The sequence below is a fragment of the Aquarana catesbeiana genome, linkage group LG06 (assembly GCF_042186555.1).
Source record: "Aquarana catesbeiana isolate 2022-GZ linkage group LG06, ASM4218655v1, whole genome shotgun sequence".
In the NCBI taxonomy this organism is placed as follows: Eukaryota; Metazoa; Chordata; class Amphibia; order Anura; family Ranidae; genus Aquarana; species Aquarana catesbeiana.
The window spans coordinates 156242023-156265407 of NC_133329.1; the positions used below are offsets into that span (position 1 = coordinate 156242023).

The window sequence follows — 23385 nt, forward strand, 5'->3', positions numbered from 1 at the left end:
CTCCCTCCAGCATTACAAATGAACAATGATGTCATCCCCCAGACTTGTTTAAACACCAGGTTGGGACATCATGCCCTCTTTTCTAGAGAGCACAGGAAGTGGAGGGGTGGGGAAGATTTTCTTTACACAAAAGCCAATATAGACTTATAGCTTTACATCATATAAAATAAACATATTTCAATCTTTTCCACTGCAGCTAAATAAGAGAAATCAGAATGTGGTTGGGTTTATCCATATGGTGTATACATGGAACACAGGATCTTATTGGCAGAGCTAGCAGAAGATTCTGCAGACAATACGCACCTAAGGCCCGTTTACATCTGAGCGCTGTAGGTTTCTCCGGGTCACTTTTCTATGTTCATTTTTAGCTGCACTGCCATTAAATTCTATGAGAACATGTATTTTTATTCAAACACACAATCCTGCATTTTTGCTGCGCTGTCATAAAATATACATTCTAACAGAGTTTAATGGCAGCAAAAATACTTAAAAATGTACGTAAAATGCACATAGAATGCGATGGGGAAAAACTGCATCACACAGATGGCAATCCGGCCTGAAGTACTCGCATTTAGACACATCTAATTCTTCTAATGGCTTCATGCCCGTGTGTATAAGCCCCTACAATAGTAGATATATGCAAGGACCATCATGTACATACAACAGTGGTGGTCAACTTTCTTGATTTTTTTTTTGGGGGGGGGGGGGTGGTTCTCAAGTGCAGCCCTCAACATGACAAAAGGGTGGCACATAAAAATCAGTGTGCACACTGCACAAGACTGTCAGAGACTGCAGACACGCTGCACGAGACGGCCAGAGACTGCAGACACGCTGCAGGAGACGGCCAGAGACTGCAGACACGCTGCAGGAGACGGCCAGAGACTGCAGACACGCTGCAGGAGACGGCCAGAGACTGCAGACACGCTGCAGGAGACGGCCAGAGACTGCAGACACGCTGCAGGAGACGGCCAGAGACTGTAGACACGCTGCAGGAGACTGTCAGAGACTGCAGACACGCTGCAGGAGACTGTCAGAGACTGCAGACACGCTGCAGGAGACTGTCAGAGACTGCAGACACGCTGCAGGAGACTGTCAGAGACTGCAGACACGCTGCAGGAGACTGTCAGAGACTGCAGACACTGTCAGGGACTGTGAATATTCTATAGGAGGTGGGGGATGTGCTGCAGGAGACTGTCAGGGACTGTGAATATTCTATAGGAGGTGGGGATGTGCTGCAGGAGACTGTCAGGGACTGTAAATATTCTATAGGAGGTGGGGATGTACTGCAGGAGACTGTCAGGGACTGTGAATATTCTATAGGAGGTGGGGATGTTCTGCAGGAGATAGAAATAGAGGGGAGACAAATGACATGAGACTGCAGGAAATCACAGCTAGAAGAGGACAACAAGGAAACAGATGAGTGTCTGCAGGGCCCTGAGGGCTGCACAGGGACATCCAATCACTGTATTGCTGTTCTGTGGGATGGGATGGGATTGGGGGGTATCAATCCTCCTCCATACAATGGCAGACTTTAGGAAATGAGGGGTACAGAAGTTCATGTTATAGAATGTGAGGAGGGGGAGGTGATCACAATTCTGATGACAATCTATGGTCTGTAATGATATGAAGTGTAGTCGGACAATGCTGTATAATGTACAATCCAGATGTACAGACAGGAGGCGGACACTGCGGACACCGGAGTCATGTCTGCATAGCAATGCACCCCCCATCATCATCCTCATCATCATCATCCTCATCATCCCCCCATCCTCCTCGGCCCGCACTGACCTTCCTTCAGACTCTTCTGGCTGTTCAGATCCAGACATTCCTTATCCTTCAATGCCTCCAGATCGCCGGTAGATAGGATCTCCGGGAAGCCGGGCTGCTTCTTACTGCTATCAATCATAGTGAGATCCGCCGCTCCCCTCTCTATATCCCGAGCAGACAAAGGCTGGAGCAGGAAAGCGATGATCGGTGGCGGCGATGATGATTGTACACGATCCCCCGAGCTACGAGCGATCACAGGTCTGAGCCCGGGAGGACAGCCATAGTACTCCGCTCATCAGACCTGCGCACAGCGCTCTGGATTCTCCCACACAGGACGGCAGAGGGAGGACTCCGCCCCTCCGTACAGCGCGCCCCGCCCACCGCCAATGACTAGGACGGGACTGTCGGATAGCTGGGGGTGAGCTGTGGATAGAGTGGAGAGGGATTAGAACCCCTGCCAGGTTTCTCATCCTCACACTTCCTCTGATGGTCCCGATCACACTTGTGAAGCTCATACACACACATGGGGGGAATTTATCCTTTTGATGCATTTACTCCCAGCAGGAAAAAATAGCTTCAAAACCCATCTAACAGCACAATCCTGTATTTCTGAATGCACATTTGTTGTGTGTTTTTGATGCATTTCCCCCTTTTTTCCTTCCCCTCCATTCAGGACATGTGTGTTCCATCCAGAAAAAGAACAGCATGTTGTACCTTGGTTGTCCGCACAGTGTGAACTATACCATTGGAATCCATGTTCCACAAAGTCCATGCAGAATAAAAACCCCACAGGGCTTCATCTGGTGAGAAGTGGCCCTACAGCCTCATTTTGCACATGCATTTATACACATTTGGAATTAATGCGTTCTATTGGCCAGAACATTCATATATTCTGGCCATTAGAATGCAATCACATGCAAACACACCTATACATGTGACGTCACAAGGGGTGGGCTTTCCTGGGCGACGTCATTGGACGTAGCTATATAAGAGGTTCCGGATAGCAGGGTCATCACAACAAAGGAAGACAGCTTTGGGACAAGACCGGCTTTTTTGTTCTTTTAGCAGGTCCAGTGGAGAGGAAGAAGACAGCATGAGAAGAAGACAACACCGGGAGATGACGGCTCCGGTCTTCTTATTTAATAACAAACGATGGAAAGTGCAGCACAATAAATATGACAAAAAGAGAGAAATAAGTCCAATCCGTATAAGTGGAACAATACTATATCCAAGGGAGATGAAAGCCAGGGAAGGGAGGGAGATTCTGGGGGCTTCTAGATTCTGATAAGCCCCCCGCCTGCAGACCCCAACAACCATGGGCCAGGGTTGTCAGGAACAGGCCCTTGTCCTCATCAACATGGGGGCAAGGCGCAGGACCCCCCTGCCCCAAAGCACCCACCCCCCCATGTTGAGGGCATGTGGCCCGGTATGTTTCGCTTGCTTGTTCCCTCCATTTCCTGACCTACAATCAGCAAGAAAAGCCGCTGACAGCCGATGACTCATCAGTTGTTAAGGACGCCGCGGCCGTTTTCTCAGCCCCTTCCTTAGCAGCCAGCTATATACAGTGTTTTAAATGGAAAAATGCACCACAAACACAACACTTGCGTTTCTGGTGCAATTCTATTTAAGTCTACTACCCACAAATATCAGAAACAATGTCTACAACCATTTCAAAAAACGCACCGACAGCAAAATGCATAGATGTGAATGTGTACCAGAGGAAACCATGTTAAACGGACTGTAGTGCATTTCTGCAAAAGGCAAAACGCACTAAAAAATGCATAGGTGTGAACCTAGGGTTAAAGTGCATCATGTCTGGATTTTAACACAGTGCAGCACACAGCACCATATGTCACCACATAATAATACTTGAATGAATGAGCCATTCAGGTGGAACTAAAGTCTTTCCTGTAAAAAAAGAGTTAGACATTTGACAACAGTAGCATGCAAATAATAAAAACCAAATACATACAGCGCTGGCGAATAAAGCAAGTGCTACAACCGTATATGTAACACTAAGTGAAAAGTGAACTGTGCGGTGATCCGATGATCTTAAATACATACACTTATAGAATATGTGCTAAACATATAAAATTGATATATAAAAATATGTGCTGACAAAAAATATATACAATTACTAATAAAGTGACAGTGATTGGTCCCGGATAAGTGCCATAAGCTGGATTACTGTGCAAAATTCTTGGTAGCAACCCCACTGGATAATAGCATCTCTTCAGCCTATGCTGACAATCAGTCACCTGAAATACTGCGGTTAGATGGCTCTGATGTAATGCAGTTCAGAAGGCAGAAAGGATGACTCTAAATCGTGGTAGGTGGGATAAAAACTTGTAGATGTAGACCATCAATTCAAACCCAAAAGACAAGGAGAAACAATATGGTGAAGTACTGTGGAGAAAGAGATCACTTGCACATCACAGCGCTACTCACGAGATTCAGGGTTGCAATCAGGCATATCAGAAAAACTTCCGCAATCGCCGCTGTAAGCGTGCGTTCCACGGGAACAGGAAGAAGCGTCACTGGTTGAACGTGAGCCGGATATTGCGTCAACGCGTTTTGCCCCTCCTCCAGGGCATCATCAAAGACATAACATCCAGCCCACGGATGTTGAGATATATATAGTGTATAAAACTCCTCCCAAAAGGGAATGAAAGAAGTGACAGCCAATCAAGGCTAATGGGTGTAGCATGCAAATTATCTTTTGGTTTGAGAAAATATATATTTAGATATACACAGTATCTCACAAAAGTGAGTACACCCCTCATAATTTTGTAAAAATGTTATTATATCTTTTCATGTAACAACACTGAAGAAATTACACTTTACTACAATGTAAAGTAGTGAGAGTACAGCTTGTATAACAGTGTACATTTTCTGTCCCCTCAAAATAACTCAACACACAGCCATTCATTTTTTAACCGCTGGCAACAAAGGTGAGTTCACCCCTTTTCAACTGAAAATGTCCAAATTGGGCCCAAAGTGTCAATATTTTGTGTGGCCACCATTATTTTCCAGCACTGCCTTAACCCTCTCTGGCATGGAATTCACCAGAACTTCACAGGTTACCACTGGAGTTCTCTTCCACTCCTCCATGACGACATCACGGAGCTGGTGGATGTTAGAACCTTGTGCTCCTCCACCTTCTGTTTGAGGATGCCCCACAGATGCTCAAAAGGGTTTAGGTCTGGAGACATGTTTGGCGAGTCCATCACCTTTACCCTCAGCTTCTTTAGCAAGGCAGTGATCTTCTTGGAGGTGTGTTTGGGGTCGTTATCAGGTTGGAATACTGCCCTGCAGCCCAGTCTCTTAAGGGAGGGAATCATGCTCTGCTTCAGTATGTCAGGGTCCATTTTGACATTCATGGTTCCCTCAATAAACTGTAGATCCCCAGTGCCGGCAGCACTCATGCAGCCCCAGACCATTACACTCCCACCACCATGCTTGACTGTGGGCAAGACACACTTGTCTTTGTATTCCTCACCTGGTTGCCTCCACACACGCTTGACACCATCTGAACCAAATAAGTTTATCTTTTTCTCATCAGACCACAGGACATGGTTCGCTGGGTACACGCACTCAACTTCTTTGATCGACCATGGCAAGACCTGTTCTGGGTCGAACCTGTCCTGTTAAACCACTGTATGGTCTTGGCCACCGAGCTGCAGCTCAGTTTCAGGGTCTTGGCAATCTTCTTATAGCCTAGGCCATCTTTATTTTTAGCAACAATTCTTTTTTTCAGATCCTCAGAGAGCGCTTTGGCATGAGGTGCCATGTTAAACTTCCAGTAACCAGTATGAGAGAGTGAGAGCGATAACACCAAATTTAACACCCCTGCTCCCCATTCACACCTGAGACCCTGTAACACTAACAAGTCACATGACACCAGGGAGGGAAAATGGCTAATTGGGCCCAACAAGACTGCGCACCAGTGCACAAAGCAAGGTCCATAAAGACAAGGATGAGTGAGTTTGGGGTGGAGGACCTTGACTGCACAGAGTCCTGACCTCAACCCAACAGAACACCTTTGGGATAAATTAGAGTGGAGACTGTGAGCCAGGCCTTCTTGTCCAACATCAGTGCCTGACCTCACAAATGCACTTCTGGAAGAATGGTCAAACATTCCCATTGACACACTCCTAAACCTTGTGGAAGGCCTTTCTAGAATAGTTGAAGCTGCAAAGGGTGGACCAACGCAATATTAAACTATACGAACTAAGACTGGGATGCCATTAAAGGTCATGTGCGTATAGAGGCAGGCGTTCCAATACTTTTGGTAATATAGTATGTGTGTGTGTATATATATATATATATATATATATATATATATATATATATATTCACAGTGGATATAAAGAGTCTACACACCCCTGTTAAAATGTCAGGTTTCTGTGATGTAAAAAAATGTGACAAAGATAACTAATTTCAGAACTTTTTCTACCTTTAATGTGACCTATAAACTGTACAACTCAATTGAAAAACAAACTGAAATCTTTAAGGGGGGGGGGGGGGTAAAAATAATAATTAAAAAAAATGTGTTTGCATAAGTATGCACACCCTCTTATAACTGGGGATGTAGCTGTGTTCAGAATTAAGCAATCACATTAAAACTCATGTTAAATAGGAGTCAGTACACGCCTGTCATCATTTAAAGTGCCTCCGATTAACCCCAAATAAAGTTCAGCTGTTCTAGTAGGTCTTTCCTGACATTTTCTTAGTCGCATCCTACAGCAAAAGCCATGGTCCGCAGACAGCTTCCAAAGCATCAGAGGGATCTCATTGTTAAACGGTATCAGTCAGGAGAAGGGTACAGAAGAATTACCAAGGCATTAAATATACCACGGAACACAGTGAAGACAGTCATCATCAAGTGGAGAAAATATGGCACAACAGTGACATTACCAAGAACTGCTTTGGGGCTGTTTTTCTTTAGCTGGAACAGGGTCAGGTAGAGGGAATTATAAACAGGTCCAAATACCAGTCAATATTGGCACAAAACCTTCAGGCTTCTGCTAGAAAGCTGAACATGAAGAGGATCTTCATCTTTCAGTATGACAACGACACAAAGCATATATCCAACTCAACAAAGGAATGACTTCACCAGAAGATTAAAGTTTTGGAATGGCCCAGCCAGAGCTCAGATCTGAATCCGATTGAAAATCTGTGGGGTGATTTGAAGAGGGCTGTGCACAGGAGATGCCCTCGCAATCTGATAGATTTGGAGTATTTTTGCAAAGAAGAGTGGGCTAATATTGCCAAGTCAAGATGTGCCATGCTGATAGACTCATATCCAAAAAGACTGAGTGCTGTAATAAAATCAAAAGGTTCTTCTACAAAGTATTAGTTTAACCACTTGCCGACCGCCGCACGCCGATGTACGTCCAAACTTTGAACGGGGATATCGTTGTTATGGCAGCAGCTAGCTGCCATATCCGCGGTATCCCCGTTTTCGTGCGGCGGCCGGCTTTCAGATAAAATTGGTCCCTGCGGCGGATTCGCCGCGAGATCACTTTTATCGGTGGCGGGAGAGTGCCCCCTCCCGCCGCGATCCGGTGCCCTCTGCTGCTTACCTGAGTCATCGGTAGCGGCGGAGGCGATCGCATCCGTCTCCGTCCTGTGACTGGAGATGAGTGAGGCTAAGATGGCGCCCACTCGTCTCCATGACACTGCTGGCCGGAAGTGACGTCAAAACGTCACTTCCGTCCACGCCTCTTAAAGGCACATTTTCTCAAATGTTATTTTTTTAATTACTTTTTTTTTTTTAATTGCATTTTAGTGTAAATATGAGATCTGAGGTCCTTTTGACCCCAGATCTCATATTTAAGAGGTCCTGTCATGCTTTTTTATATTACAAGGGATGTTTACATTCCTTGTAATAGGAATAAAAGTGACACAATTTTTTTTTTCAAAAAACAGTGTAAAAATAAATAAAATAATGTAAAATAAATAATAAAATTTTTTTTTTTTTTAAAAACCCCCATCCCGACGAGCTCACGCGCAGAAGCGAACGCATACACGAGTAGCGCCCGGATATGAAAACAGTGGTCAAACCACACATGTGAGGTATCACCGTGACCGGTAGAGCGAGAGCAATAATTATAGCCCTAGACCTCCTCTGTACCGCAAAACATGCAACCTGTAGAATTTTTTAAAGGTCGCCTATGGAGATTTTTGAGGGTAAAAGTTTGACGCCATTCCACGAGCGGGCGCAATTTTCAAGCGTGACATGTTGGGTATCAATTTACTTGGCATAACATTATATTTCACAATATAAAAAAATTGGGCTAACTTTACTGTTGTCTTATTTTTTTATTCAAAAAAGTGATTTTTTTTCCAAAAAAAGTGTGCTTTTAAGACCGCTGCGCAAATACGGTGCAAAAAAAAAGTATTGCAACGACCGCCATTTTATTCTCTAGGGTGTTAGAAGAAAAAACATATATAATGTTTGGGGGTTCTAAGTAATTTTCTAGCAAAACCTCTTTTAAACATGTAAACAGCTAAAATCCAACGAGGCTAGTCCTTAAGTGGTTAAGGGTGTGGCACACTTATGCAACCACATTATTTTACTTTTTTATTTTTACTTTCCTCCACCTAAAAGATTTCAGTTTGTTGTTCAACTGAGTTGTACAGTTTATAAGTCACATTAAGGGTGGAAAAAGTTCTGAAATGATTTATCTTTGTCTCACTTTTTTACATCACAGAAAATATTTTAACAGGGGTGTGTAGACTTTTTATAACCACTGTATATAAACATTTTCTCCAGTGCTCCTTGTACTTATTCCTTGTGTATGTACACATGTAGAGAATACAGCCTATTGCTGGGGACAATGCGCAGGGGTTAAAAAATTGGCCGTCCAATGGCTGAAGAAGATTGTTGCAGGACTGGAGAGAACCTGCATGGGAAATGACATCACTAGATGTAGTGACAACCAGAGCCTGACCTGTCCAAGCTGAAGGAGGAGGGCACAGCACAACAGTACAATTTAGTTTTGCTTTAAATGATTTAGTGGATAAAAGCTGGTCTATGATGTAATGATGCATTAAATAAAGCACACTTTCACAGCAAAAAACAAATGATCTGCATCGCAATCCCCCCCAGCAAACATGCAACCCTGACACTCCTTTTTTCTATGTTTACCTTTTCTTCTAAATTGTGTTCCTCCTTGCCCCTTGGCTACATTTTCACTGCCCTGCTCCAGCAGCCTTCTGGGAAATCTACGCCTGCTATCCCAGGATGGATCAGTGTCCTCACAGTGGCTGGAGCAGGGCAGAAATAATGGCACGTCATCTGGGGATAACTACATGAACTATGAAGAGACAGATGGCCCCCAGTGTGTAGACAGAGGATGGCAGAGCAGTACCCGATGTCTAGCAGCAGATCACATCACTGGATTCACTGGGTGTGTGACAATGTTAATCAAGCATAACCCACCAAAAAAGGGTAAGCGGGGGTTAAAAGTAAAATGAACATCCCCTTTAAAGTGCCACTATGATAGGGCACACCATTTATAAATGTATTTATAGGTTTTAGTAGGTTAATTAAGCCACTCAAATCTCCCGCATAGCCCTAGCCTTAAACCGCTCGAGCTGCATGTCAGTTTGAGAACGTTAACTCTCCTATGCAGAATTACAAATTCTTCCATGTCACATAAAGAGAGTTTATCAAAACGAGAGCAGCTGTGCATGCAACCAATCAGCTTTGATCCTTCATTTTCAAAGCTTAACCGATCAAGCTGAAGACAGAAGTTGATTGGTTCTTCAGTTTTGATAAACTCCCCCATAGTGTTACTACTGCAATTTTAAACTTATTGAAGTACTGCACAAGAAAGGGTTAACACTGCTAAAAAACTGTCATTTAGTATTGAATACTGCAATAACTGCTACAAGTAGTAAATACAAACTTTCCTACGGACAGCATAGCACAGAACATCGCATGATGTTGCATAAGCACCGCATAAAACGATCTAAATAATACATTCATGTTCCTGATGTCTGCCGTCTAGGACTCTACTCAGCTGCCTCAGGATAGGATATGAACAAACTCATCTGCATTATTACAATCAGACATTGGGTTTTACCTACTCAAAGAGTTCTGGTGCCGCCAACACAGGAATGGTTGCTTGGAGTCACATTCAAAACAGTGCTTTGTGACAAACTGGCTTTTGAATTTCGGTTGCAGTAACACTCACCCCCCAAGACAGGAAGACAAGAAATGAAGCAGATGCTGAGGCAACATGTGAAGTAATCATGAAAGTAGTTGATGTTGCAGTACAGTCTGTATAGAAGACGGGGAGGAAGTACACCCCACCGCACCTCTGTCCAAATGAGTAGAAGCCAGTTCCTGGGGAAGGAGATCTTAACTGTGTGCAGTTTAAAACATGACTTTATACGTGCTAAGGTCACAACCCTGCAATATATTCTTATTTTATAAATGATGATACCTGAATTCATCATTTCCCAGATAATGATTAATGTACTTATACAAACAATTCAATGCAGAGTGAAAACTCATACATGGAGACTGTTGTACCAGCTAATAGATTTGTAATTCTGTCCAGATTCCCCCAACCACGCTATGCATAATAGATGGAGGAATCTCCCACTATTGGCAATTGTATTCTGACAGCCACAGCCAGCCCTGGTTAAAGTACCTGAACTGCGGCTGCATCCCATTGGATGCAGTTGCTGCTCAACTGACATTTTTCCTCCTGTGTTTTTTGATTTTTCAAATAAAGATGTTGGGTAGGAGGTGGGCAACAGGACCACCCAGTGGCGGCCCGTAATGCAGGGCGCAGGGCCACCCCCCCCCCCCAATCCATGCATCCGGATGCTCTACATGCAGGGTGCTGGATGCATGGATTCCAATGGGGGTTGATTTTGTTTTTTTTAGAAGCACATAATTAGAGCCAGAGGCTCTAATAGGCTTCAAAAAAAGTGTGGGCTCGGGGCAACAGGTGGATTGTTTGCCACCCCCTCAAAAAATATACCACCAGCTGGCACTGGGACCACCCATATAGCGAATTTTGGTAGATTCTAGAGTAACCTGTTAAAATTCATATAGCAGGCTGAACAAGAGAAATCAAATAGATTGCTCCACATACGCTAAACAGTGTGGCTGGAGGAATGTCTGATATCGATTATTGTATTCAAGCAGTCGTGACACCAGCAGCTACTCGAATACCCAAACAGTGATTGCATCCAACCAACAGTTTTCCTTTAGACTGCTTCGATTTTGTTAGTTGATCTTTGTTGAACCAGATGGTGCCAACAGGATGAATTTCAGTCAATTCCTGTTATATAAGCTACACCTCTGTGTATTGCCAGCTTAATGCAGCAGAGCCTGTCTGGACGGGAAGTGATGTGAAATCTCTCCAACAAGGAAACAGACAAAAAAAAAAAAACAACACGTTTATTAGAGAAGGAGAAGGTGAGAACTTATGAGAACGTTTTATTGCTGTGTGTGCCCTCTTGTCCCAGTAAGAACCACACCCTTTCCTCCCTTCCCATTTCTTATATGGGCAGTAAAGAAATACTAAACTGACAAATGTTATCTATTCCCTCACCTTAAAAAAAAATACGGAGGTAGGTTTTAAAGTTCTGCCCAGGAAATATCACTAGAACCTGTAGCTGTTACAACCTTTGGCAACCAAAAGCAACTGCTAGGGTCACTTCTTTTACACTATTTTCCTGTATTACCTGGGAGTGCCAACTCTGTGTAAAATTATTTTTTAAATCAATGGAGTTTTTTATATCTGCCCAGACATGAGCTTTAAAGTATAGCTTTGTTTTGTCAATGCAAGACAAAGCAACAGGTTATTATAAGCACCCTGCAACAGCTTGTAATTGTCTTTCATCCACTCTTCCACCAATCCATGGCCAAGTACCAGCATTATCATGTGGGGAAATGGGGAAATGAATCACATGTTCTCCTATACCTGAGAACCTTGCCATGTCTAATCCCTCCTCGAGGTAAATACAGGAATGGGAAATGAATGGAAGGTGACTATATCCCTAATCTGAATCTACTTAAGTGATATCTGAGCCTGTATGCTGACTGTGGAATCTAACAAGTGGATTAAGTTCTGTAGCTACTTGCATTTGCGATTCAGCTATAAGGCAGAGCAAAATAATATTAGAGAAGTGCAGGAGCGAACCATAAATTGTAGAGCTGCACAATTAATCGTCAAGAATCGTCATCGTGATTGTCAAGAATCATTATCGCGATCTTGACAAAAGTGTTTCACAATTCTCTGAAGCCACAGCCCTCAAAAGAAATGAAGAGAGAAACCTGGCAGTCTGCCAAGAAGCAAAACATTCTTTATCAGTTGAACTTAAGTATAAACATTGTAACAATTTGTCAATGGAATAGACTTCCTGTGCAAGTGAAAAAAGTTTAACCACTTAAACACTAAACCTTTTTCTGACATTTGTTGGTTTCAAGTTAAAATCATTTTTTTTTGCTAGAAAATCATTTAGAACCCCCAAACATATATATTTTTTTAGTAGACACCCTAGAGAATAAAATGGTGGTTGTTGCAATATTTTATGTCACACTGTATATGCACTCGGTCTTTCAAATGCAATTTTTTTGGAAAAAATTACTTTAATGAATTAAAAAAAAAAAAAAAAAAAATCTAACCAGTAAAGTTAGCCCATTTTTTTTTTTTTTTTTTTGTATAATGTGAAAGATTTTATGTCACGAGAATCGTGATCTTTTTATTCTAAGCAAAAAAATCGTGATTTTCATTTTGGCCAGAATCGTGCAGCTCTAATAAATTGATACAACTAGTGTTAAAAAATTGCAGTTTAGTAAGGCTCGGTTCACACTGGGGCGACTTGGGATCCGACTTGTACGCCCTCAAGTCGCCCCAAGTCGCCCCAAGTCGCTTTGCATTTAGATTACAATTGTAGTGAATTGAACCGTCTTAACTGACACTACTGAAGTCGCTCCGACTTCAAAAAAGGTTCCTGTACTACTTCTATCCGACTTGTAGGCGACTTGTACCCATTCAACTCAATGTAAGTCGCCTGCAAGTCGGATCTCTCAAGCGACTTTGCAGAGAAAACCCCTCCCTCCCCCCTCCCTCCCAGAGAGGTGATTGGCCACAGGCGAAGTCGCCTGCCATGGAGGCGACTTCAAGTCGCCTCGTAATTTGCCGAAGTCGCGCTGAAGTCGCGCTAAAGTCGCGCTGAAGCCGCGTTGAAGTCGCGGTACAAAGTCGCGCTAAAGTCGTGTTGCCCATGTGTGAACCGACCCTAAGTGGAGATCTTTGCTGGCCTCAATATCATTGTATCAACTTGCAGATTAAAACTTCATAGTGACCATATTTCCTTCCCCTTAACACATTGGGGGTTATTTACTAAAGGCAAATCCACTTTGCGCTACAAGTGCACTTGGAAGTGCAGTCGCTGTAGATCTGAGGGGGACATGCAAGAAAAATAAAAAACTGCATTTTAGCTTGCACATGATTGGATGATAAAATCAGCTGAGCTTCCCCTCATTTCAGATCTTCCTGTCAGATCTACAGCGACTGCACTTCCAAGTGCGAGCACTCCCCCAGGCCCTCAACATGGGGGGGTAGGTACTTTTGGGCAAAGAGGGCTCTGCGCCCCTTACCCCAAAGCACCTTGTCCCCATGTTGATGGGGACAAGGGCCTCTTCCCGACAACCCTGGGTGGTGGTTGTGGGGGTCTGCGGGCAGGGGGCTTATCAAAATCTGTAAGCCCAAGGGGGACCCCAGATCCTGGCCCCCCATGTGAATGAGTAGAGGTACATTGTACCCCTACTTATTCACCCCCCCAAAAAAAAAAGTAGTGTAGTGTAAATAAAAACAAGAGATGGTTTTGACAAATCCTTTATTAAAAATCTTCAATGTGTCTTCTTCCTCCGGTGCTGTGTTCTTCCTCCAGTCTTCAAGTTCCATCACAAGGAGCAGGGTCTCATGGCGACGTCACCATATGGCCACGCTCCATGGCTATATAAGAACTGGCAGAGAACAGAGCTGGCACAACGACAGGAGCCAGCGTCAGAGGAGGACTGGGTCGGCAACGGAGAAGATAGCAGCAACGGAGGGAGAAGACTGGAGGAAGAACACACCACCGGAGGGAGAAGACACATTGAAGATTAAAGGACTTGTCAAAACCATCAACATCAACCATCAACATGGGAACAAGGTGTGTGGCCTGGTATGGTCCAGGAGGGCGTGGGGCGCTCGCTCTTCCCCCCCTTTCTTGACCTGCCGGGCTGCATGCTCAGATAAAGGTTTGGCATCAATTTGGGGGGGTACCCCACTCCAAAAAAAAAAAAATAAGACTGAAGGGTTGGGTATGGTCTTGGGGGGGACCCCACGCTATTTATTTTTTTCCATTTTGGCATGAGCTTTCCTTTCAAGATCCATACCAGACTCAAAGGGCCTTGCCATCACTCTAGTACATCTCCTATACTTCTTCCTTATAAGTAGTCATGCACCAAAATATTTTTTTAAAACCCTCAATTTCGGTTTCGGCCAAGTGCATCCTGAATTTTCGGTTTCGGCACACCACTAATTATAAGCTAGACTCCAACTGATTGCATTGTTTGCCAAAAGGACATGTATTGCTTGCCTAAGTTCCCATTCCCAGCAGAATGCACTGCAGTCAAAGTTAATGACACCCCATACGCAGGTTGCAAACAGTGCGTTTGCCTGCAATAGATTGCATGGTATAGAATTACCATGCAACCTGATTGCAATCCGTTTTTTTAAAGTAGAGCATGCACTACATTTGGTGTGGTCCAGTACGATTCAGCCTTTTCAAAATGAATGGGTTCAGATCGCACCACACTTCAGCACATGTGAATCGCACAGGAACATGCAGCACTAAAAACCACCCTGTTGCTAGTATTAAACAACCACCATGTGTAAATAATGTAAAAGAATTTCTTGTATACTGTTACCTGGCTGGCGGGTGGTGAGTGTGTTGTTCTCATGATGAGCTGTGGGCGCTGCTGCTAAGACTTCCAGGTAAGTTTATTGTCCCCCCACCTGCAGAGCACTGTGGTTCCTTCCACCAGCCCCTACATCATTGTGTACTATAGAGGCCTAGTGGCAGGTGGGAGGAACCACAGGCACCAGTTGGGCACACACTATCCAACACACTTGGAAGTTTCAGAAAACAGTTGTACCCAGAGATCTGAAAGCACAGAATTCACTCACCATCCACTGAACTAGTAAGTATAAAACATGTTCTTTTACTGGGCTGCTGGTGGAAATGATTTATTTTAGCAACAGGGTTGCTTTATGCTGGCCTCATACTTTACAATCTGCTTAAAAAAAATCTGTTCACCAAAAATGATATGATGTGAGGATGTGAACAATAGAGCCAGGAAGGTCCTGAAATTACACAGTATTTGTAAATCTAAGGCATCATGCACACAGGGCGTCTAAACGACTTTTCTCCTGGGAGAAAAGATGCTTAAAAACCATGGTATAAGCCACGTAGTGCACATGCGTTAATGCGCATTAAGCATTTGAACGTGATGGATTCCACTGGCCAGAATATTTAATCAGACCATTGGAATACATTAATGGCCAAATGCAGGATGCATTTAGTGTTGCGGAGCATCTAGCGTTTTTTTTCTGTTCTTCAGCTCCTCTCTTGAACATGCCTTTGGTGGCGTAGCCGTATTGCAACACATAGTTGCAGCACAGAGCTCTATAATCTGGACCTGTGTTCAGCTACATATTCTAAACCAAAAATTGAAAAAATTGAAAACCTGTGTCCAAGGTTTTGCGCACGGATCATATTTTATGCTGTAGGCTTTTAAACATTTGTGCTAACGTTTACGTGTGTCCAGCACAAATGTACCTGTTAGCCGCCTCTACTGCTCAGGGCTGACATATCAACAATGTGTAATCAGCAATACCTGTGCCGCTGATTACATACTGTTAATGTTTACATGCCAGTCCTAGTAACCAAGCAAGCTAGTGCTGTACACAGGTAAACGTAGTAAAAACCGCACATGCATACAGTGTACAGACTGGCATTCTTTGTAAAATCATATGCCCTGGATATGAACCCCTAAATACATGCATATTAAAAAAAATTGTACTATATATGTTTTTTTTTTCAAAGCAGTAACAATTTTGTAATATAGAAAAATCATGTATACTCCAATTAGGCAGGTAAATGAGCAATACTCTTAAAGTCCACAACTGTATAGTTTAATTTATGGATATTAATATGCCCTGTTCTTTTTATAGCTGTACAAAGAACATAAATCTCCCGTACAGTTGGACACAGCATAATGAAAAAATCAGGAGTGGGAGAAGGATCAGCCTGTATTTTTGTGATAGCCTCATGTCTGTACAGATATAGAGAGGGGGAATAAAGGAAAGGGTAGATTGTGTTTTCTATTTCCTCCCTGATGATAGCTCACACCCACACTATCTTCTGTGGGAAAATCTCTTCTGAGATGGAAAAAGCACTGCAGATGCACTGGAGAGAGGACATTACATGATCAGCAAGATTACTGCCCTGTGAGTGACAAGAGCCGAGTCCCCATGAACATCGTCATTAGAACTGTCAGTATGACTATTCAGTATCTGGCCAGTAATGGACACAAACCTACCATCTAGATCTCACTTATACAATTTTAATAGCATACAGCAAGTCCCAAGAATACATTTTGTACACATAAGCAATATCATTACTAAAAACATTAAAAATGTCCTTCCTGAGGGGTTTAGTCGCTGGCACAATTTCTCTGCCCTACCTATTAGATCATGCCTGCACGCAACATAGTAAAAATGTTCTTAGCATTCCATCCAGAGCATGAATGTGCTTGTTTCTGTCAGATATCACTGCGTATCAGGACCATAGCGGGTTGGGTATCAGTGATCACCTTACTGACTGCATTTTTTCCATATCATAGTCCAAAGAAAACCTGTCTAAGCTCCTGTATATTATATAATAGCAGCATCATACAGCACTAATATGCAGGATTGTTATCTGTCTGCTTGCAACTCCAATCAAAACATTGTCTAAAACTAAACTAAAACAGGTTTAAAAGGCATATATACTGTATTTTGCACATGCAGCAATTAAACAAACAAAAAAAATGTATTTGCTTTTCTTGACAAAGCTAAATCCTATTTTATTTGTGTCTCACACGCTCCTCCTTCCATACACTGCAGCTTCCAGTTATAGACTAGGTGTGGCCAGGTGCTGATTGACAAGCTATGGGTCTGTGAATCTGCAGTGACAATGCCGTTAGCCACACCCCCTACAAAGTCACCTCCTCCCACTGTAGTGCAAACAGGCACAGCCCACATGAGAGTAAGAACTTCTGCTCTGAATTCAGAAGTTGCATCATCATTAACCATTTGCCTACTGGGCACTTTTACCCCTTTCTTGCCCAGGCCAATTTTCAGCTTTCAGTACTGTCACAGTTTGAATTAAAATTGTACAGTCATGCTACACTGTACCCATATGAAAATGTTATCATTTTTTTCCACACAAATAGAGCTTTCTTTTGGTGGTGTTTAATCACCACTAGGTTTTTTATTTTTTTGCTAAATAAACGAAAAAAGACCATAAATTGTGAAATAAAATTGTAATAAAGTTTTTCATAGTTTGTTATGAAGTTTTGCAAACAGGTAATTTTTCGCCTTCACTGATGAGGCTGCACTGATGGGGACTGATGAGGTGGCACTGATTGATAGCACTGGTGGGCACTGTTTGGGCTGCACTGACAATCAGGACACTGATAATCAGTGCCCTAATTATTAGTGTAAATGTTCGGTTACCGCCTCTCCTCACGTTGTCAGCGCGGAGAAAGGAATGCCGATAACCAGCTTGTGTTTACATTGTGATCAGCTGTCATTGGACATAGCTGATCATGTTGTAAAGGGTCACGGTGATTGGGGTTTTACCCTGATCTGTGATAAGCTGTGTCCTAAGGACACACCAATCACAGAGCATGCCGCAATGGGATGTCATATGACGCCCTCCCTGAACTGGCCGACCACACTGTAGCCGTCAATCGGCTAAAGTGCAGTCGGGAAGTGGTTAAAGGAGAAGTAGGGCCAAAGCTTACAGGAGGAAAATCATATCTTCTGCCCCAAGATCGAAGGTCCAGACACCATAAGGGACAACCATCCAGAGGAGCGACAAACAGGTACCTGGATTTTGGAGGCTTTTACCCATCCAGGGACTCCAGAAGGAGTTGGAGGGGTACACAGTCAACCTTTGTAAGATCACAGAGAGCTAACGCCCCTGTGGCTCCCTCAGATACCCAGAAGCCCTTTTAATGCCAGGCCCACCCAGGAGGCAGTTGGCGCCAGGCTGTCCAAAGGGCTCAGTTCTGGCAAGACCACTGCAAATAGATAATCAAAAACAAACAGCGCAAAAACCTGATACAAACTAGAAGCCGCTGTACACTAAAGGCAAATATATAAATCCTTTTACGGTAAACAATAACAGACAGTGCAGCGCTACAGGAATAATCTAACAATCTGAAATAATGGTAAAATGTCCATATAGGAAGAGACACATAATTGTAGTAGAAAAGCCGAAAACATCAATGGTGGTAAAGGGTGCTTCATGCAAATTCTGAAGTGCACCTTAATCCTTGCTCACACCACTTGCTAGCCAAACCGCTATCTATAACCTTAGCGGCTCGCCTTTGAGCGAGGATGAGATTAAGGTTCTGGATAAGGGCCTTAAATTTGCCCCTACTCGCAACTTAAATAAGTTTCAAACCTCAGTTTGAAAAAATTTATTAGAAGTTTAAACATCAAGAAATATCACCTTTCTAACACTTCTACACGCATTCAATCTAGTAACCCGAAACCATTGGGTATACATTCAACCCTCCACAATAAATCGGTCTTCAATCCCCCCAATTGTGACACCAAACACGTTGAAGTTTTTAAAAATATGGTTAGTAAAGACCTCGATACACTTAAAATTCAGAAGGTTAAAGATCCAGCATTTATCAAAAAGGGCATTGAGTCACTGATGGAGCGGAAAGATCTTGTGATACGCCCAGCTGACAAGGGGGGTGGCCTAGTTGTTCTGAGTAAAACCTACTACAACAATGAAATGGAGAATATGCTTAGTGATTACAATACGTATGTCTTACTCACTAAGGACCCGATGTTCCAGTTTAAAGAAGAGTTACATTTTCTCATTGCAAGAGGTAAACACATTGGAGTCCTAAATGCTAAAGAAGCTTCGTATTTAGATCCATTTTTCTGCCGCACTCCAATTATATATTTCTTGTCCAAAATCCACAAAAATAGTACCAATCCACCTTGCTGCCCAATAGTCAATGAGATTGACTCAGTGTCCTCTAGACTGGGTCAATACATTGACTTTTTTCTTCAAACTATGGTTATGAGAACTCGTTCTTTTCTGAAGGACACAAAACACATCATTCATATTCTAGAATCACTTCCTCTCTCATCTTCGTGTTTGCTAATAACGGCAGACGTTAGTTCCTTATACACGATCATTAGCCACGAGGATGCGTTGACTTCTGTCCAATGGGCTTTTGGTTCATCAGATTTGACCAGAAGACATAAGAATTATATTCTAGACTGTTTGAAGTTTTGCTTATCCAAAAACTACTTCTGGTATAACAGACGTTTTTTCCTTCAAACCAGGGGAGTCGCGATGGGGGCCCGCTTTGCTCCCAGTGTTGCCAACTTATTCATGGCACACTGGGAGGAAGAAGTGATCTATAAAAACACACCCCCCGAACTCATCTGTTATCAACGTTATATCGATGACATCATTATGATTTGGAAGGCTGACAGATCTAATCTCGAGTCATTTATGCGGAAATTGGATAAGAACAATAGGAATATCATCCTTACTTGGAATGTGGGCAACGATCACGTTACCTTCCTAGATTTAGATATTTCCATGAAAGACAATCAGCTAGAGTTGAAAAATCACTTTAAACCTACGGACCGTAATGCGTACATTCCCCTCGGAAGTTGCCACCATTCTCAATGGTTGTGCAACATTCCTAAGGGGCAATTTGTACGCATTAGAGGGAATTGTACTCACGAACGTGATTATCTTGTACAATCTGAAGTGTTATCCGCTCGGTTTGTACAAAAAGGATTTAACAAATCTGATATTACCAAACACATTGATGCCATTCGAGCAATGGCCTGAACGGCACTTGTATCTAATGGGCCCAGGGTAAACAAGATGGAACTGGGAACATCAGAATTATCTTGGACTACAATGTCCAATATAGAAAATTTGAAAGGATCATTCGCAAGCATTGGCCCATCCTTAAACAGGATAAAACACTTGGTCCGGTGCTTCCTGAACATCCCCAGTTTGTGTACAAGAGGGCACCTTCCTTAAGAGATAAGCTGGCTCCTGGGGTTATTGACCCACCACTCTCGTTTGATAACAGGATATCTAATATCCTGACAGGTTTCTATGCATGTGGGCATTGCCCACCATGTAAACAGACTAAGGGCAACAGTAAAAAACGTAAAGAGTTTATCGCCACAGCCACGAAGAAGGTCTATCAAATCAAAGATTTCATCACATGTTCCACTTCGGGGGTGGTTTACATCATGGAATGCGAATGTGGCCTCCAGTATGTGGGTAGAACGTCCAAGACCTTTGCACATTCGTATCGGAGAACATATCACAAATATTAAGAAAGGTCTGGACACACAATGTTTCCAAATATTTTAAATTGTTCCACAAAGGTAGTCCTGCTAAATTAAAGTTTTGTGGAGTAGAAAAAGTAATACCCCATTGGAGGGGTGGGAACTTCATACGACAACTGAGCCGCCGTGAGTCCTTCTGGGTCTACGAGACACGAGTGTGAGTATCCACGGGACTCAATGTCGAGTTCGACTTGAACTGTTTTATCTCTGATCGATAACTGGCAGTTCCTTCTATATATTTTATATTTTTTAGTCAATCCATTCTGTATATTTCAATAGTTTGATATTCATTTTTCTGATTTATATAAGAAATTGGTGATTCTTTCTTTCGGTATTGTGAAAGGTGGCTGCAATCACTGTTATTTTATTAGTTGTTGTCTGTGATGGACATAAATATTTTTAATAATATTTATTGTTTTATTTATTTAATTTTTGTGGGGATTATGATTACCATTTGATGACCCCCTTTCATTTTAGGTTGATTAGCGAGGTAGAGTACCGCTACTAATAATGCCCGACATACGGAGCTGTCTATTTGCAGAGTTTATAGCTTTAAATAGTATGTCTACGAGCGGGCTGCTTACTAGCACCCCGTTCCCATGGCAACTATCTCCACATCGAGGGCTGGTAGTGAGGTTTACTTCCGCTGTCTTCGGATGCGTCTCATCGCACAGCTGATGAGACGTGATTCACACGTATAATCAGTCTACGTCAGTGGTATACGCCCTGCCTCTATCCTATGTGGGAGGCACAGTCTGACGTAGACGAACACGTGATCCGGCGTTGTGCTAGTACGATGCCGTGATCACTACGGCAACCAGAGTAAACAGTTACTCTCGTTCACTTCCTGGTTCTGAGCGGTACATTCTGATTGGACGATTACCGCTCGGTGCGTGATTACTAACAGATGGTTTAGATAAGGGGCTCTATATAAATAAGTAACCAGACGTAAGGGTCCCCATTACTGCTGAGGAAGTCCTGCTGGACGATACGCATGCGGGAGCATCCCTGGATGTCACTGCAGTCACCTTATAATTTGCTGTTACCATTTGATGTGTATACACCTATTTTCCTAGCACTGGGTATAGTGCCTCCTATGTGATTACCTGTCTTTTAATAAAGTATTCAAATTTTAGCCATACAGAGAGCACTATATTGTCTTTTTACATTTCATGTGATTACGGATGAAAATCATTTAAAGCTATTGAATAAAAGAGGTGCCCAGCTTTCCGTTCAAGATTTAACCTTAACCACCATTGGTGGCGAATGCCTGTGTGACCTTCCTGTTAGCTCAGGGGTCCATTTTGTAAGGTGAGCGATTTGGCTAGCAAGTGGTGTGAGCATGGATTAAGGAGCACTTCAAAATTTGCATGAAGCACCCTTTACCACAATTGATGTTTTCGGCTTTTCTACTACAATTATGTGTCTCTTCCTATATGGACATTTTACCATTATTTCAGATTGTTAGATTATTCCTGTAGCGCTGCACTGTCTGTTATTGAAGACCACTGCAAAAATCGGCAGATTCCGTCCACAGTGGCGCAAGGCTATTATTAGCTGTTCAAATGACCGCCTCCTGAACAATCTAAAGAGGCTGAATCGATTTATCCAGATAGAGAGACTCAAGATGGAGTCTCTCCATACCATCATCCAGGCTAATCAACCAGGAGACTGGAGGATCTCAATAGACTTGCAAGATGCCTACCAGCAGATCCTTCAGTCATACCAGCAGTTCCTCAGATTTGCGTTGGGGGACAGGCATTACCAGAGCCAGCTGGAGCCTACACAGAATATGGTCTACCTAGGGGCCCAATTCAATACTCAGGTGGCCACAGTTTCTTTGCCACTTCAGAAACTCCCCAAAATCAAGAAGAAGTTCCAACAGGCATTGGCTGCACCAGTAATGTCAGCACCCCAGTGCATGAGTCTTCTCAGGACAATGGCTTCATGTATCCCGATGATGCCCTGGGCTCAATGGAAACTTAAGAGTTTTCCAACAAGGCTTCCTGATGCAGTGGAAGAGAGTTTGTCTAGCCCAGCCAATCAGGATCACCAAACGGATGCGCCAGAGTCTCTGGTGGTAGCTGTAACAAGAAACGCTAAACAGCATCGTCCATTAGGGCTGCAGCGATGGATCATTAACACAGATGCCAGCGCAGCATGGTGGGGCACCACCTGCAAACAACTTAAGATCCAGAGCAGATTTTCCCACTTAGTGCCTAGTTTCCAATATTCTGGAACTTCGAACAGCATTAATGGCGTTGGCCACCTTGCTGCCTCACATACAGGGTCACCCAGTCCTGCTCTGTCTGGACAACACGGCAGCAGTGTCCTATATACAGCAACAAGGCGGGACACACAGCCAATCCCTCTTGAGAGAGGTGTAACTGACCATGACACTGGCACAACAATATCTCCCAGATTTGAGGGCCATATATCTTCCAGGCTGTCAGAACTTGGAAGCAGATTGCCTATCCAGACTATTCAAGAATCCCAACGAATAGTCCCTTCACCCCGAAGTGTTCAAACAGATCATCCACGAGTGGGGGTGTCCGCAACTGGATCTTTTTGCCACATCAACCAACTGCAAGGTGAGCCGGTTCCTCTCAAGCCACCCTCATCCATTAGCAGACGCCTTGACCCATCCTTGGGTTGCGCCAACTGGCCTATGCCTTCCTTCTAATTTCTTTAATCGTGAAGTTCCTGAGAAGATTGTTGACAGAGAATTTGACAGTCACAGTATTACCTTACTGGCCTTCCAGACCATGGATCTCAGCGTGTGCCCACCGATTACTCTGCCGATGACTCCTCCTCTCCAGTTGCAAGATGTCCTACATCCGCAACCATCACGACTGGCCTTTGCGGCCTGGAGATTGAAAGGTAGGTGTTACAAGAGTTAGTATGTTCTCCAGAGGTTATTGGC

The 23385-nt window shown here is 43.3% G+C and overlaps 1 protein-coding gene across 15 annotated transcripts in view; it reads right to left on the reverse strand.

Moving 5' to 3' along the window:
• Positions 1–23385, reverse strand: part of MRTFB (myocardin related transcription factor B) — a 501337-nt gene that overhangs the window by 161265 nt on the left and 316687 nt on the right. For 6 of the 15 annotated variants that reach the window (XM_073591085.1, XM_073591090.1, XM_073591092.1 and 3 more), the window contains exon 1: positions 9972–10248. The exons of 3 other annotated variants lie outside the window; for them this stretch is intronic. In XM_073591085.1, the coding sequence (XP_073447186.1) occupies positions 9972–10236 (265 nt within the window). In that variant the 5' untranslated portion in view covers positions 10237–10248. Of the gene's footprint in view, positions 1–1788; positions 2154–9860; positions 10249–23385 lie in introns of those variants that run through there. 6 more of the 15 variants (XM_073591095.1, XM_073591096.1, XM_073591091.1 and 3 more) reach the window with 6 other exon arrangements.